Source organism: Anas acuta, chromosome 25 (genome assembly GCF_963932015.1).
Source record: "Anas acuta chromosome 25, bAnaAcu1.1, whole genome shotgun sequence".
Classification (NCBI taxonomy): domain Eukaryota; kingdom Metazoa; phylum Chordata; class Aves; order Anseriformes; family Anatidae; genus Anas; species Anas acuta.
The window spans coordinates 385125-400825 of record NC_089003.1 but is presented as its reverse complement, the minus strand read 5'-3'; the positions used below and the strand labels follow the sequence as shown (position 1 = coordinate 400825).

Sequence of the window (15701 nt, the reverse complement as noted above, 5' to 3'; positions counted from 1 at the left end):
GGCACGGGTTTTAGAGAAACACATAATAAATCTAAAGCTGAACTAGACACCCAACCACAGTTTAGCAAAATGACAAATAAAAATTAAAATAATAATAAAAACTAAAACTAAAATTACAAAGCGCACTTCGATTGAGGGCTTTAGAGTTTGGTAGAATTTCCCTAAAGATTTATTATCCGTGTATGTGGTCATCGAAATAAACATAAATCCTGTCAGATAGAGACTGATGTCTTAATTCATAGTTTGTTTTCCGATCATTTCTTGCTTTTTTTGGACTGAAGTGGCGTTTTGACGGTTTCAGGCTTTGTCTTTAGGCTCCTGGTTCCTCGTTGCTCTCCGAGGGCGCGCGGTGTGGTTCACCGGGGGGTTGGGGTGCAGCAGAGGAATTTGGGGTGTAAAAGGGATGCTGCCCCAACGGGATTCACTGCTTTTACTGACACTGAAGTGCCGAAACAAAACAAAACAAAATACAACCGGGAAAGAGTAATTTATTTTTTTTTCCCACGCACCATGCGGAGGCAACAGGAACAAAAATAAATCCCCGTACTCAAGGGGAGAGGCATTGCCCAGCAGCAAGGAATCCGCACGGCTAGCGAGCGGTTGGGAAACGCACCCGTTTAAGACAAAGCCGTGTCTGCGCCTGCAACGGGGGGACACAGATCGGGCCGGAGGCTGCGAGGAGTTACAGGGCCGGAGGCAGGCGAGAACCCCTCTGACGGCAGCACGAGCTGTGCCGCGCTGCGTGCTCGGTATCGGCTTCTCCGTGCCGATTTTTAACCAGTTCCCGGGAATCCCGGCCACAAACCCAGCAAATGGCGACCGGGACGTGGCACTGAGAGCACCGCATTCAGCGACAGGGGAAAGAAACCTCCCCCGAGCCGCAGCCCAGGCCAAGCTCCCTGTATTTGCCCCGGTCCCCATCGCAGCGCGCACGCTGTTGTGCTTTTACGTGACGGCCTCCCCGAAGGGCGAATCGCTCCCTGCACGGGGCGGCACAGCCCAGCGGCAGCGCTGGGAGGAAAAGCGGCCCCGGGGCTCCGTGCTGCCCCGTGCTGCCCCGTGCTGCCCCGTGCTGCCCCGTGCTGCCCCGTGCTGCCCCGTGCCGTCGTTGTGGCTGTTACCCTGGGAGCCGGCGCCGCTTCTCCGCCGGCCGGGCACGCGGCAGGCCCGGTGGCGTGGTGCTGCCGGTGCTCCCCGGGACCTCCCAAAGCCCACCCCGTCCGGCAGTCCCAGTCCCAGTCCCAGTCCCAGTCCCCGTCCCAGTCCCCGTCCCAGTCCCAGTCCCAGTCCCAGTCCCAGTCCCAGTCCCAGTCCCCGTCCCAGTCCCCGTCCCAGTCCCTGCCCAGGGCGCGTGCCCGCGGCCGTGCCCGCGCAGCGCCTCGGAACTCCCCGCGCGCGGCCCGCGCCCTTTGTGCGCCGCCCGCCTTTGTGCTCGCGGCGGCCCAATGGCAGCGCGGCCCCGCGCCACGTGACCCCTTTGTGCCGCGGGCGGGAGCAGGCCCGGGGCGGCCCCGGCCCCGGCCCCGGCCCCGGCCCCGGCCCCGGCCCCGGCCCCGGCCCCTCCGGGACCTCGCTCGCTCCTCTCCCCCCCCGCTCCCTCTTCTGCCCGTTTTTCTCCTTCTATTTTTTTTTTCTTTTTCGTTTTCGTTTTCTCTTTCTCTGCTTTTAAATCCGACTGATGGGACGAGATAAAATTGATAACAGAAAGTTTATTCAAGAATTGCTCAACAGACGACCCTTAAGCAAGGAAATAAAATAACTACTGTAAGAACAAAGAAAACTCCGGAGAGGAGGGCGAGGTGGGAGGGAGGGGTCAGCTCTAGCTCTTCTAACCGGGACTATACAATTACAGGCTGGTTCTGCTCTCATGCCTCCAGTAGAACTAATTACATTATTCATAAGTACGAAGGTAACATAAAACTACTGGTCTTTCTAAATTACAATAACTAAAATAAGCTTGTTGTACAATGACGAGGAAACACAATGTCCTTTATAACAAGTAAATACTAAAAAAGTACAATTTGATTCTTTTTTTTTTCCTCATATAAATACATAATATTGGGGATAAATAATACAAAAAGGAAAATATTTTAAACTGGCTATAACCAATAAATATATATGAATGTTCACCAGAACACACACCTATTGAAGGACATCTCGACTGAGTTGGACGGACGCCCTTCAAAGTTGTTTTTATACCCATTATATGTAAACTCTAAGTGCAACAAAGATGTCCAGACAAGAAAGCATTAGCAAATACTAGAGATCCATTCACTTCTGCTTCTATTGGAGGACATTCCATTTGTTCAAATATACCCTGTTTTCACGTAAGGTCAGGAGAAGAGGAGTAAAGAAGCATAGGACTTCTAAGTCTTAAGATTGCTTTTCTGTCAATGAACCCTAAGAAAAATCCCCCCCGCTCCCCCCCCCCCAAAAAAAAAAAAAAAAAAAAGTCAGCCAACAGTGTCTCAAATGGAAAAATGGAAACTTCACATCATCAGTGGCAAAGGTGGAAAAATATTCAGACCTGTCAACTCTTTCTTCCTCTCTTTGGACTGCTGTTAGTGTGGGTGGGTTTTTAGGCATTTCAGAAACTTGTTTCCTGAACCTTTTGCAATTCTTAGACCTCTCTTATTCTATTTTTTTTTTTAATTATTTTTGAGAGGGGAGGTGGGGTAAGAGGGAAAGAGTGTGAATTCTACATGTTGGCAGGTGTGTATATTTGCAGTTTATGTGGGGATTTGTGGGAAGTTACTCATCAAAAAAGGATGCCCTTCCTCAGAAGGCTGGAAAGGAAAGCACAACGTTTTTCTAGAGAAGAAGTTGAAGGGGAGGATAGTTTTCTTGGGAATCTCTTTTGATTGCCTATGTGGACAGGTGTGTATGTTTCTGTAGATGCAGAGACACCAACTGTTTAAGATTTGGCTGGCTGGCTATTCTGCTGTCCACTGTCCAAGGATTACCATTGGTAATCGGTAGTTTGTTTGAAAATTAAGGATGTTGCTGCTAAAAAATCTGCTAGATTCCCACAAATCTACCCAAAAACAGCTTCAGAAGCATTTGTGTTGACCCACAGGAGGTATATCTCTTCAGAGAGAAAGCTGCTTTTGTCAGTAAATACTGAAATGATTGGAAATTGTGCCTAACGGAACCCAGAAATAATAACGGCAAGCACAAAAACCTAAGAACGAAAGAAAAAAACATCAATGAAATAAAAAAAAAATAAATAAATAGCTCGACACAAATGCTTCTGAAGCCAGTCCTGCCCTCTTCGCCTCCTCTCTGTCCCATGTCTGGGTCCCATCCAGTTGGCTCGAGCCTGTCCCTGCTCCCTATCACAGGTGGGTCAGCTTGGGCGCCTCTTGGATTCTGCCCTGAGAAGATGCGTGGTGCGTGGAAAGGTCTGTGTAGGTGGGGTGGGTCTCGCATGGTCCGTGGTGCTGGCTCGGAGGCATCTGCGGAGGCCCGCTGTAGTCCATGCTGGCTGCCTGGGGATGTGGCAGGTGATTGAGGCCGTAGAGGGACGGGCCAGAGGTGGGCATAGAATCCACATAGTTACCTCCAACATAGACGGGACTTCCCTGCATACTGGGAGTCCCGTAGGTCACCCCATTCCCTTGTAACACGTGGGGGTCGTACTCAGGGGCCGTGTTGGTGTACTTCTGTTGGGAGGGGCAGCCTTTGATGGGGTTTTGGTAGTTAGTTGGCATGGCATAGGCATTTTGGTGGGGCTTATTGAAGGAAGGCGGTGAGGGGGCATCGTAGTTACTGCTCATGGTGTGCAAGGCATTCATAAATCCGGCAGAGGATTGCATTGGCTGGGGCGGGCTGCTGGTGGGGGAAGGCCCTCCAGAAGAAGACCCCATGCCTTTTGACTTCTGATCTTTCTTATACTTCATCCTCCTGTTCTGGAACCAGATCTTGATCTGCCTCTCACTGAGGTTCAACAGGTTGGCCATCTCCACACGGCGGGGCCTGCACAGGTAGCGGTTGAAGTGGAATTCCTTCTCCAGCTCCACCAGCTGAGCGCTGGTGTAGGCTGTGCGGGCTCTCTTTGAGGCCGAGGAGCCTGGAGGGCTTTTCTCGCCACTGCAGGTTTCTGCTGGCCGCGAAATGAAATAAAAGATAATTACTTACATGCAGAAATTGAATGCATCGTTTCTTAATAAATCCTGGAACAGGCACAAGAGTTCGACCCCCCCCTTCCCTCACCCCCTTGCATTAGCCTGCACTCCATAATCATGTCATTTATTAAGAGTTCTGTTCTCCAAAGCTGCCCCTGGTTTATGAAAATTTGATCATGTCATGTAGAAAAGGATTCCAGGGCCATTTATTTAGGAGTCGATTATTTTCAACAGATAATTTTGAGAAAATAATATTTGGCAGGGGGGCACTCACTGCAAAGCCAATTAATATTAACATGGGTCAGTGTTGGGAGGTACTTTGTTTTCCAAGGTGTTAATACACACACACACACACATCTTGTGTGCAGCTCATATTTGTGTAACAGAAATATTTACACGCACATTGTTTTACACCAAATTGCATTTGTACCTATGTTTTTGTAATATAAGCATGTATATACTAGATAAACAATACTAATGTAGTGAAGTGCATGCTGCAGAGCTTATGTGAATACATTTGTCACAACAGTGCTATTTCCATACTGATTTTTTATCTGCGATTGCATTAGAGATGCATGTGTGTATGCATGCAGAAATATCCTTGTATTTATGCATATGCTCCCTATAGGCACACACAGTCAGAGAGCACTGTGTTTACTCCTGTGTCTGGAGGCAGAGAGGAAGGAAGAAAACAAGCACTCGGCTTTCTCATCTCTAGATTGATCAGGGGTGCACATCACTGGGTGTCTGCATCTGCATGGCCAGACATTGGCTGTGTACAGCTGCCTGGCTGCACTTCCCCGAGGTGCCCTGGTTATGTTCAGAAGAAACCAAGGGTTTGGTCAGCACTGCAGGATGGGCCAAGCCTGCTTGGCCCAGCCGGTGTGTGTGGCTAGTGGCCTTGGGATCATGCCCAGCACCTGGATCCTTGCTGGATCCTTCCCCCCTATCCTTCCTCCAAAAAAGACCCCTCTGGACAGTGGCTCTGTTACCTCACAAGTTAGGAAAGTGGATGGTTAGAAGAGCAGAACAGTGTACCTGTGCTAGGGGAAGTGTTTTTCTGTTTGGAGTTTTGCCTCGATTCTTTCATCCAGGGGAAAATCTGCTTGGTGAGACTGGCATTTGCACTGAGGTTGGCTTTGCTGGGGGCACTTTTACTGCTCCCCGACTGGTTATTGCTGTTGTTACTGGTGCTGTTGGTGGCAGGGTTTGGGGGCGGCGAGACAGTTGGAGGTGGATGGTGCTCCTGGGGTAAACTTGGACGCATGCAGCTCCCATTCAGGTCTTTACTTTTTGTGTGAGGGGTTGTGTTGCCAAGGGACTGGAGGGAACAGGCAGACCTCTGGTAGTCGCTCTCCACATGAGAGCCTGGCTGGAAGGGCTGTTGTGGACCCTCGTAGCCGAACCCGTTGGTGCTCCCATAGGAGTAGCCCCCAAAGAGCGTGGAGCTGTCGTAGTATGTTGTCTTCTGCATCTCTGGGATTCCCCAAAATGATTTTTCTGGCTACCAGGGTCTTGACACCCCTATGGCAGAACATTGGCACCCCAAGGCCACGTGACAGGCCGTTTCCAGCTGTCTATTGGAAGCTGACCTGAAAGGTTAGGAGAAAACACACAATAATAGTACCCAGCCTATGAATCCATCTTGGAGCCTGAAAGGCACATGACATGAATAGGGTCCTGCAGAACAGGGTGAACAGATGCTTTGAGCAGATTTTGTCCTGTGTGCAGCCTAAGAAAGCTCATCAGATGTTTTAGTGCAAAAACGTTGAGCTGATTTTTGGGGATAGTTTTCCTGGTTGTTGTTTGTTAGCCCCTTTTTTTCTCAGAGCATAACAACAAGGTTGTATAACTACGCACATGCTCAGTAAGTACATGTGGTTACATCTTTATACATCTATTTACATCTGTATTTATCACTCATCTCTCTATATATACACGTAGGAATACACACATATACCCACAGAGGGGGGGTACACATGCAAATCCATGTGCAGTTGTGCACATTAACGTAAATACAATAATATGGAACAGATAATTGCTGGCTACAAGCATGAGAGGAATGAGAGTCATGCCTTCTTATCCCTGACCTATTAAAATCAGCCGTTCACAGACATAAAAAACAACAGCATGTTTTAGACTCAGAACAGTATGCTAAGTTTATTGTAAGGCCAGTCTCTGGTATATTTGTTCTAAAACTGAAAACAGCCAATAGTTGATATGTTTTATCCAGGTAAAAGTGTCCTGACACAGTTGGCTCAATTTGCTGTTTACACAGAGACTCACAGTGTCTTTGGAATTCGGGGCAAATATTTTAAGCAGATTTAAGCAGGGGCATGAATTCAAGAATGTGCCTCCTTCGGCCTGTTTGTTGGTCTCTCTCTCTCTTTCTTTGGCAGCACAGGTTGTATTTAGAAAACATACCCTTTTGTTGCCTGCACTACTCCATACTCATTGCTCTTGAATCTGGTACTATTGTTGCCAAGATGTAATTCCAAAAGCAGTTTAATTGCCTTTTTTTTTTTTTTTTTTTTTCCCTTAGAAAACAAATGTGTCACCAGACCATTTGCTCCTAACTTTGTAGCCCGTCCATTTTCCATAATTCCTCTCTCCCCAAGTCCAAGCCCTAGAAGTATAAAAACCCAATTGAACACCTCAAATCACAAAATGAAACCTTTCTCTTTTCTTTCTCTCTCTCCATCCTTCTCTTTTTCTTTCTTTCTTTCTTTCTTTCTCTCTCTCTCTCTCTCTCTCTCTCTCTCTCTAGCATAAACTTTCTCTACGATACAGAGTAGAAATGCCCTCAGAAATATGAAAACTATTATTACTGAAAATAATCTGATGTGTAGCTAACATCTTTTAAAAAGGCAGTAACTTCTCTCTGCAGCTCAGAGTTTGCAAGGAGCCACTGAACATTTTGCTTTGAAATTGATATCCATTGTATATTTAATTGTATCTATTGTATATTTAATTTTATCTGGGCTCTTTCATTCTCTAAAATTAAAATAAAATAAAATAAAATAAAATAAAATAAAATAAAATAAAATAAAATAAAATAAAATAAAATAAAATAAAATAAAATAAAATAAAATAAAATAAAATCTGCAGAGATGGAATCTAATGTGATATTTCTGAGTACTGGGGTTTAACAGAAGCCACAGCTCAACAATAAATAACATCTTTTTTTTCCCTTCCCTTCTCTTTCTTGACTGCTGTGTTCCTCTGCCATGGCAGATGAAACCTCCATATACTTCTAACACAGCCTCAGACAGTGTCCACGAAGGGACTGGTTTGCTTTTTACACTGATTAAATCCTTTATGCATTCCCAAATATGTATTGTATCTTCCACCGAGATGTATTATTGTCTATAGGGAGAATTATATCTTTGCTGGGAGTTATTCTCCTCTGGTTCCCGCACCATGATAAATAAGTCTTATTAAAAAGTATACTCCAGTACCCTAGCTGAGAAGCTGTGAATTAATTAACAAACAGCAGCGCTGTTATTATGAATACGTTTGCTGAAGATGTCTAGAAGGGCAGAGGTGGGAATTTCTCCAAGGCCTTCCTGTCTGGCATAGGTTTCTTAAAAAAAAAAAAAAAAAAGGAAAAGAAAAGAGAACCGAGTGAAGAGGCTCAGCGAAAACAGCTAAAAATAACAGCGATTAAAAAAAAAAAAAAAAAAAAAAGCCCATAAAATAAATTTACAACCCCCTTTGCCCAAAAGCTCTCTCGCTTGTGGCTTCCAGAGATTTGCTTTGTACCTCATCTCTCAGCGCCTCACAAATGCCGCTCATTTATCTTTGCCGAGGACGGCCGCAATCCTAATTATTTACTCCAAGGAATTGTTTAAAAAAAAAAAATCTCAGGCAGAATAATAAATATTCGATTATCTCCTGTTCCAATTAAAGCCGGGCAGGGTCCTTGCCGGGGTCTCCTCGCGCTCCAAGTTTCGCTCTGCCAGCCGTAACGTTTAACCACAACTCCTCGCCAGGAACTTTTGGGGGCGAAGCTTCGGGGGCACGGAAATAAAATCGGGGAGGGGAAAGGGGAGAGGGGAGAGGGCTGCGGGCGAAGGGAAATCCAGCGCCCGGGGGAAGAAGGTAGAACTCTAAGGCGGATGTCTTCCTCTGTAAAACCGTTCCCTCCATGTTGGAAATCCTAAATTCCCGACCTGGCTCTGTTTATGAAGAAGAGCAGCGCCTTTCCCCTCTCCCCGCCCCCTCCCAAGGAATATTGCCCGGAGCCGGTGAAAACAGGAATAGCCCGGTGTTTAATTTCAATTATTATCGATAATAAATATTCTACACATGCCCTTAACAATAAGTCGGCTGCTGAGAAAGACCTCAGATCCCAGCGACTGCCGTGCGGTGCATATGCCTGGAAAATAGAGACACATTCCTAAAATTTCCCTTTTCCCTCCCCCACAACCGAGCTTCACACCAAGCAGAACTCCCCAGTTATAAAGCAGAGGAAAAGGCCCTGGATGAGGGCTGCAAAAGAGCCTCTGCGTGGAAGGAAGCTTAAAGCTTGTGAACTCTTCTTGAACCGAGATTGGAGTCATATGGTCATAAATCATTGGGACATATACTCCGCCATTCACAAAGTGATAGCCTATTTGAGTCCGGCTTACCTTAGTCTCTGACGAGCAAAGCACAGGCAGACATAATATATTTTCACATCCAGCATCCACGCAATCAATAAGCAAGGAATGACCCCCTTCCTTTAAAAACGTTAAAGGAGTACGCGAGAGGAAAAAATCCAGCATATGTATATATAAATGTATAAAAAAAAAGCCAAAACAGGGGGGAGGGGGCTCAGCCAGTGGAGCTTTCTGTTACGGCAGCTCAAATTGTCTCTGTCTCCGTTTGGGAAGAAAAAAAAAATCAAGATGCTTTCCAGCTTCCAAGATGTGCAGAAAAACTGAGGGCTTTGAATGGACAAACCCTGAGATTCTAGTTGCCCTATAGACTGGTACGCTCTGCTCACTGATAACAATGGCCTCTGCTTTACCACAGCAAAGGGGAAGAAGGGAAAGGAGAAGGGAAAAAAAAAAAAAAAAAAAAAAGAAAGAAAGAAAAGCTGAACACAACCCCCCCCCCCCCCCCCCCCTTTTTAACTATGCAGTGCTTGGCTAGGATTAAAATAATAACGAAAAGAATCCAGGCTAAGGGGAGGGCGGGGGGCGAGGGGGAAATAAAACGGAGGGGATATTTAAAAATAAAGATTTGGACTGGATTGCTGGGCAAAGCCAACGAGCCTCCCAAACAGCGTCACTAGTGAAAAATTATGCTAATTGCAGACGTGGTGGACAGAGGCCTAGACAGAAAGATAGCAAAGCTTGCCTTTGATTCACGTGTTTAACAATTAGGTGTCAATTTATGCTAATAAACCGTTTCAACATAGTCATGGTGTGTCCCCCCCCCGTTGCCGGCTGCAGTCGCGGCGCTTTCAACAGCCGCCGCTGCCCCTCCGCGGCCCTTCGGCGGCGAGAGGCCCCCCCCGAGACGGCCCAGAGCCGAGGGGGGGCTGGGGGCTGGGGCGGGGGGGCTGGGGGCGGCCCCGCAGCCTCTCCGGGGCGCGGGGGGAGCCGGGGGGGGCCCGCGGAACTCGCGCGGAGTTCGCGTCCCGGCCGCTGCCTGCGGGCGGCTCCCGGCCTCGCGGGGGCGAGCTCGGGGGTTCGGGGCGCGAGCACCGGGGGGCCGCGAAGGCTGAGGCCGGGTGCTGGGGCAGCCACGGGTGCCACTCGGGGTACCCGGCCCGAGGCGCACGCCTTCCTCCGCTCCCAGAAACTCGCCGAGCTGCGTTCTGGGGAGCGTCCGTGACGAGGAGGGGCTGGCGAGTGGGAGGAAGGCAGGGCAAAGAATTTAGGTGTCTGCACTTTTTTGTTGTTGTTGTTTTAAGTGGTACTTTTGTTGCCCATCGCGATTATCTTCCCTCCTTTAATTCTGCCGCTCGCTCCTTCGGCTAAGTGCTGACGGGGGGGATTTACGTTTAGCAACAAGACAAGGAGTGACCAGAAGGGCTCTGTGGACTTCGTGGGGAAGGCATACACCGGCTGGGGGGCTGTATCGCCTTTTTTTTTTTTTTTTTTTTTTTTTCAGCTTGGGCGAGTGACTCTGGAAAAGGGAAAGAAGGATGTCCAAGCAAACATTTGAGTTTTGAGAGGATTTAACTCTGAGTTGGACAGCCACAATTTTCTAGGTGATGGATAAAGTGTTATCCCAAGGACTACGGTGTTTCCAGCTATTGTTCTGACTGCAGCGTTCAGATCCCTGAAGTGAGAGTTTCGACCGGGGACATCCCTATTGCGATTTTTTATCCCCGTGTGACTTTTTATAAACTGCTCCAAAATAAATCCTCTGCTACAAGTTAGTTCATATTTTGGAGCCCCCAGCGCTAAAACTCCAGGAAAGGAGAGAGGAAAAACTGTCTCGGACTCTTTTTAAAGACTTCTCTGTAGGTGAAGTACTCTGTAGGTTTCTGAATATGGATGTCCGCTGACTTATTATGGTACCTAGGCAATCAGAAGTATCTCGGGTTCTGCAAGTAACTCCTCTGAAGTGCAAAATTTTGCTTTAACTGGCAGCCGGAAAAAAAAAAAAAAAAAAAAAAAGGTCGTTGCACGTTTATGTGTTGAGTTTTTCTAAAGAGTTTTTAGGCTCGCTGTGTATTACCATCTTTGTTTCGGTTGCAGCTTATTTTTCTTTAAAATGTAACTCCCTCGCACAAAATTAGCAGCAAATGTTGCAATCTGACTGGCTTTCCCTTCAAAGGGAGTACAGGAAATATCTTCCATTTAAAACACTCCCTCAAAGTTACGGCCATAAATCACAAAGTTTAAAGACAAGCAAGTAGCAAAATGAAAATAGTGAGATCCCGAGCACCGTGCTCCGTGCAGGTGGGGGGGGGGGGGTCACGCTGGGTGACTGCAGCAGGAATGGCTTGCAAGGCTGATGCAGAGAGACGGACAGAGGGAGAGGGACCAGGTAGGATATTCAGCAAAACTCACCAATTCTCGGATGTCCGGTCCAGCAAATACGAGGCTGTGGTGGAGTTTGAGAAAGGAGAACTGAAGGGGGGGAAGAAAAAAGTATGAAACTTCGGTCAGAAAAGCGTGGACAAGGGAATGCAAAGGGAATTCATCAAACAGCGAAATGTTGGGTGGAAATGGGGGAGAAGACAGGCTCTAATAACAAAAGCCCCAGCATTTCCCCTCGGAGGTTACTTCTCATCCGAGCCGCCACGGCATTTCCAGGGAGCGCACCGCTCGCTGCGCGTTCGTACCCGAGTTGTGCGGGGGGGGAGGGTGGGGAGGGGGCACGGGTCTTTTGGGGTTTATTGCCTTAAAACCCTGATGCGGCCGCCTGGCTGCCCCCGCGGGACTGGTCGCCGGGGGCCGCGCTGGCAAAACAGGCGGCGGGGCCGGGGGGCTCGGGATTAAGCACAGGCGGATCCAAGGACAGGAAAACATCGGGGAAAGCACGAGGCCGCTTTCCTGAAGGACTGGGAATTAGGAAGGGGGCCGGGGGGGGCTGTTCTTTCGTGCACTCCAGTTTGGTCGGAGGATCGCCACGAAGGGGCGGGGGGGAAGGGAGGGATGCTTTATGGTGTACGAGGACACAGCTCGCACAGCAGAGATTTGGCATCAGAATTAACGATATCAAACCGTAATGTTTTTAAAGCCACACCGAGATTTACCGCCGCCACGTTCGCAGGAAGGACTCAGAGAGGGAAAAGAAGGGAATAAAGAAAAAGCAATCTCATTTAAAAATATTTTCGTTTTGGGAAACATTCAGTCGCTTTAATAATCCCGTTTCCGTTCTGTATGTTGATGTTATTAATCTCAAATAAAAATGTTCCCCTCACACCCCTACTCTGCTTGTGACAACATCCCCGAGTCCATAAATCACCCGCGGATGCTCGTGACCTTCTCTAGTCGGCGGCCCATAGCTGTATTTTTATTGGTATTATTATTACACGAGCGCACACTTTAATACACAGTTTGGCAATATTCCACTTACATCACAACTTTCCCCAGTTAACTGGGCTTTTCAGTTCCCTCTGAAGAGTACACACAGAGATTTGTAAAGAGGGGAAAAAAAATCACCACCCTTTCTGCGTTGTGAACTCAGCAAACGAAATCTGAGTCTCGGCAAGTTCCTCCCAAGTTCCTCCCACGCCGGGCCCGGGAGAAGTGGGCAGACCGAAAGGTGGAGAAAGAGGAAAATCGCGTTTATTTGGAGTGGTTGCAGGAGGGAGGAGGGGAAAAGGGAAACAAACAAACAAACAGAAAGGATTTGACGTAAATAACGGCTTCGGGGGCGTGGAGCTGTTTGTTTTTCATTGTTTTTAATTTATTCCCTTGCAGTAAAGGCAGGAGAGCGATGGATGGAGCGAGTTTTTCCCCCGGTGTTCTTTGTTTTGACTGGGGGGCTTTGCTCTATCTGCTTTGCATTAATTTCTCTCTCAGAGGCGGTGCGGATCCCACTCAGCCCCTGCTCGGCCCTCACTGGGGCAGGGTGGAGGCCCCCGCGGCACCCACCGTCTCCCCGGGGGCTGCTCAGCCTCCCTCGGTCCTTTTTGTTTTGGTCTGAAGGAGTCTGGGTTTCCACGCTCCCATTCCTCAGAGAACCCGAGGGAGGGGAGAGTTACGAAAGGTCCAGGACCTCCTTAAACCCCAAACAGAAGCCAGCCCGGATAAGAAATCAAAATGAACCTGAGTGAGCAGTGTTTTTTCCTTGACAGATTAGACCTTTTTCTCCCCATGACCTTTGCTTAGAGGAGCAATAACTCACCAGGTTAACGATCGCTCAGCGGAAGTGCTTTTGAATTGTCTCCAAAAAAAACAACAAAACAAACCAACGCCCGGCTCCGCGCCGCTCCCAGGCTGCTGCGGGATGGGTGCCCGGCACGCCCGCACCCCCAGCAGCCCCGCAGCCTCTCGCACCCCCCCGGCAGCCCCGCAGTCCCCCGCAGACTCCAGCCGCCCCCCCCCCACAGCCTCTCGCATCCTCGCGTCCCCCGCACCACCACTCTCCCGCCCGGTCGCCAAAACCTGCGGCGGGGTCGGGATGGGGTGGGTTTGGGGCGGGTTTGGGGTGAGCGAGGCTGCGGTTCCAGCGGGTGCACATGGGTGTTTGGGGAGCGGCTCACCGGAGGCGGGCTGGGAATCACCATCCCCGCTTTTCTTCTCCACCCCCACTCCAAATGCCAAAATAATAGCTTGAATTATGTGCTCACGTGACTGGGACACGTCAACCTTTCCCCTATTTTATACAGAATTGGTAAATGACCGGCTCCCCCTCCAGTCGCACAAATTCCCCCATCAGCAAATTTCCCAAACTTCCCAGGCAGCCGATGCCCCTTGCTCCCTGCCGCCGCAGCTGGGGCTGGCCTGGGTTTGGGGAGCTCCAGCTGCTCGTTCTTCTCTCTCTCTCTCTCTCTCGCTCTCTTTAATTCTACACCGCCCCCCTTTTAATCTTTTGTCCTGAAAGCGAAGGAGACGAACAAACACTAACGAGGAAAGCGACCGCAACAAACACCGCTCCCAAAGCCTCGGCGTCCAGCCAAACGGCGAAGGCGACGGTGACAGAGGGGAAACACCCGGGGTTAGGGGACAGGAGAAGCGGGGGGGGCTTCTCTGCCGTGCCGGCGGCGGGACAGCGCTCGGAGGCCTTGGGGATGGGCTCCTCGCCCCTCTTCCAGGCTACCTCCCCCTTCCCCTCCCCGCGAAAGAAAGAATGAGGATTTGAGGATTCAAAGCTTTTCTCCCACTGCCCTTCCTTCGCCTCCCAGGAGGGCCAGGCATCCACACTACCACCGTGGTTGCTTCTGTGAGAAAAGGAAGAAATTTGGTTATTTTTGCAGTGGTACTCGCCTGAATCCGGGACCTGGCTGTCGCTGGAAGACGGTCTGAGCATGGGGGAGAAGGAACCTGGGAGAAGAAATAAGCTCCATTTTACCTTCTTCCAAGTGATAATTCACAGAGACTAACAATTTTTGAACAGGGATTCTCAGGAGAAAGAATGTTCTTTCACCGAAATTGATAAAATGTTTTCACCGAATATTTATCTTCTGTAGGCAACCATAAGGATACCACCGAGTCCCGCATTCTCCTCTCAGTGTACATCTCTGCAGTCACCTCACAGACGGCCACCAATGGGCACATAACAGAGCCACTGCCCTTTGCTAAAATCCTCTCTTACTGTATGGGTATTTGGTCTGTCAAACTTATCACCATATCAAAGGGCTCCCTTCTTTCCCGGGTTCTTAGTTAATTTTTAATTAGGAGGGGAAGTTTTGGGAACAATAATGTTTAACACAGGATAGGACAGGCAGATGGAAGAGGAGGTTTTAAATCCTATTTTTATTTTTAACACGGATGGGAGCAAGGCTGGCCGAGCCGGGATGCACCTCGCTGCAACGCACGTGTTTTTTCCAGAAATACCACATCCCGACGCCCCCAAACCCATGGGCAGAGCGGACAACCTAGCTAAGGGAACAACCCAAAGAAACCCAGCTGCTCGATGTTCATCCACCCAGAAGAGCCTCGTTTCGGTGCTCCCGGATTTCGGCCTTGCTGTGAAATGCCACAAAGAGGAACAGAGCTTCTAGCTCCCCCCCCACCTCGCCACGCCAGGGATCAGATCCCCCACGCTGCAATAAATCGTTTTTAGGGAGAGTAGGAGAAAAAAAGATAGAAGTGTGGAAAAATACTCCCCTACCCAAATCTCCTGTCCCAAAAGAGAAGTGGGAGGACCAACAACATACAGATCTATATGGCTAGATTTCAGAAAGTGTCCATTAATATCAATTTACTTCAATGAAAACTTTGCTTCTTCATGAAGTTGATGATTTATGATAAAATCAATTAAATTACGGCCACTTAGGGCCTGCGGTTTCTTCTCAGATTTCATTCGCCAACAGATCAAGCGCTTGGTAAAAAAAAAAAAAATCAAGTTTAGCTGGAGGCGAGTAAAGATAATTCTGAAGCTGAGGAAATTTAATGCAAAGCAATTTTCAGGGAAAAAAAAAAAAAAAAAAAACACAGACACTTGTGTATCCAAGCTCGTGCTCTCTGCCAATATACCAGTTCGCCTCGGGAAATATTAGACACTGAGTCAAAACTTTTCCAGTTTCACATTGTATGAGGACATTTTTAGAACTGGCAACTTGTCCAGGGGACTGAGTTATTATCTTGTTCTAAAGGGAAAGGAATCAAAGGAGAACAGACAGCACACACACGTATATATTTAGAAAACTTTCCGCGTTTAATTCGATTTCTCCCTCACTCTTCCACCTACCCTCCTCCCTCCCCATGCAACCGATTTTATTGTCTCACTCTTGAAATGAAATCGGAAGCTCACGGCGTGGGGGAAGAACGTGTGTGGGAGATGGATTTTTTAGCCAGAAACGAAGAGCACAAATCCGCAGACCACTGCACTCAATATTCCCACGCGAAAATTCGCCCTCCCGAGCGTTTCCCTTTCAATCACAGAAATTGCATTTGAGCGAAATGAACCGTTTTCGAGGACACATCTCTCCCTGACAAAAACTAACTTTGCCTCTTTTTAAAA

At 48.5% G+C, this 15701-nt stretch overlaps 1 protein-coding gene across 8 annotated transcripts in view; it reads right to left on the bottom strand.

Moving 5' to 3' along the window:
* Nucleotides 1-1689: 1689 nt before the first annotated feature.
* The window catches only part of HOXB3 (homeobox B3), a 57408-nt gene continuing 43396 nt past the window's right edge, over nt 1690-15701 (bottom strand). For 4 of the 8 annotated variants that reach the window (XM_068661105.1, XM_068661104.1, XM_068661107.1 and 1 more), the window contains 3 exons: nt 11135-11194; nt 5163-5716; nt 1690-4102 (listed from right to left, as the gene is read on the bottom strand). In XM_068661105.1, the coding sequence (XP_068517206.1) occupies nt 3336-4102; nt 5163-5598 (1203 nt within the window). In that variant the 5' untranslated portion in view covers nt 5599-5716; nt 11135-11194 and the 3' untranslated portion in view covers nt 1690-3335. Of the gene's footprint in view, nt 4103-5162; nt 5717-8755; nt 9610-11134; nt 11195-13278; nt 14060-15701 lie in introns of those variants that run through there. The other 4 variants (XM_068661108.1, XM_068661112.1, XM_068661110.1 and 1 more) reach the window with 4 other exon arrangements.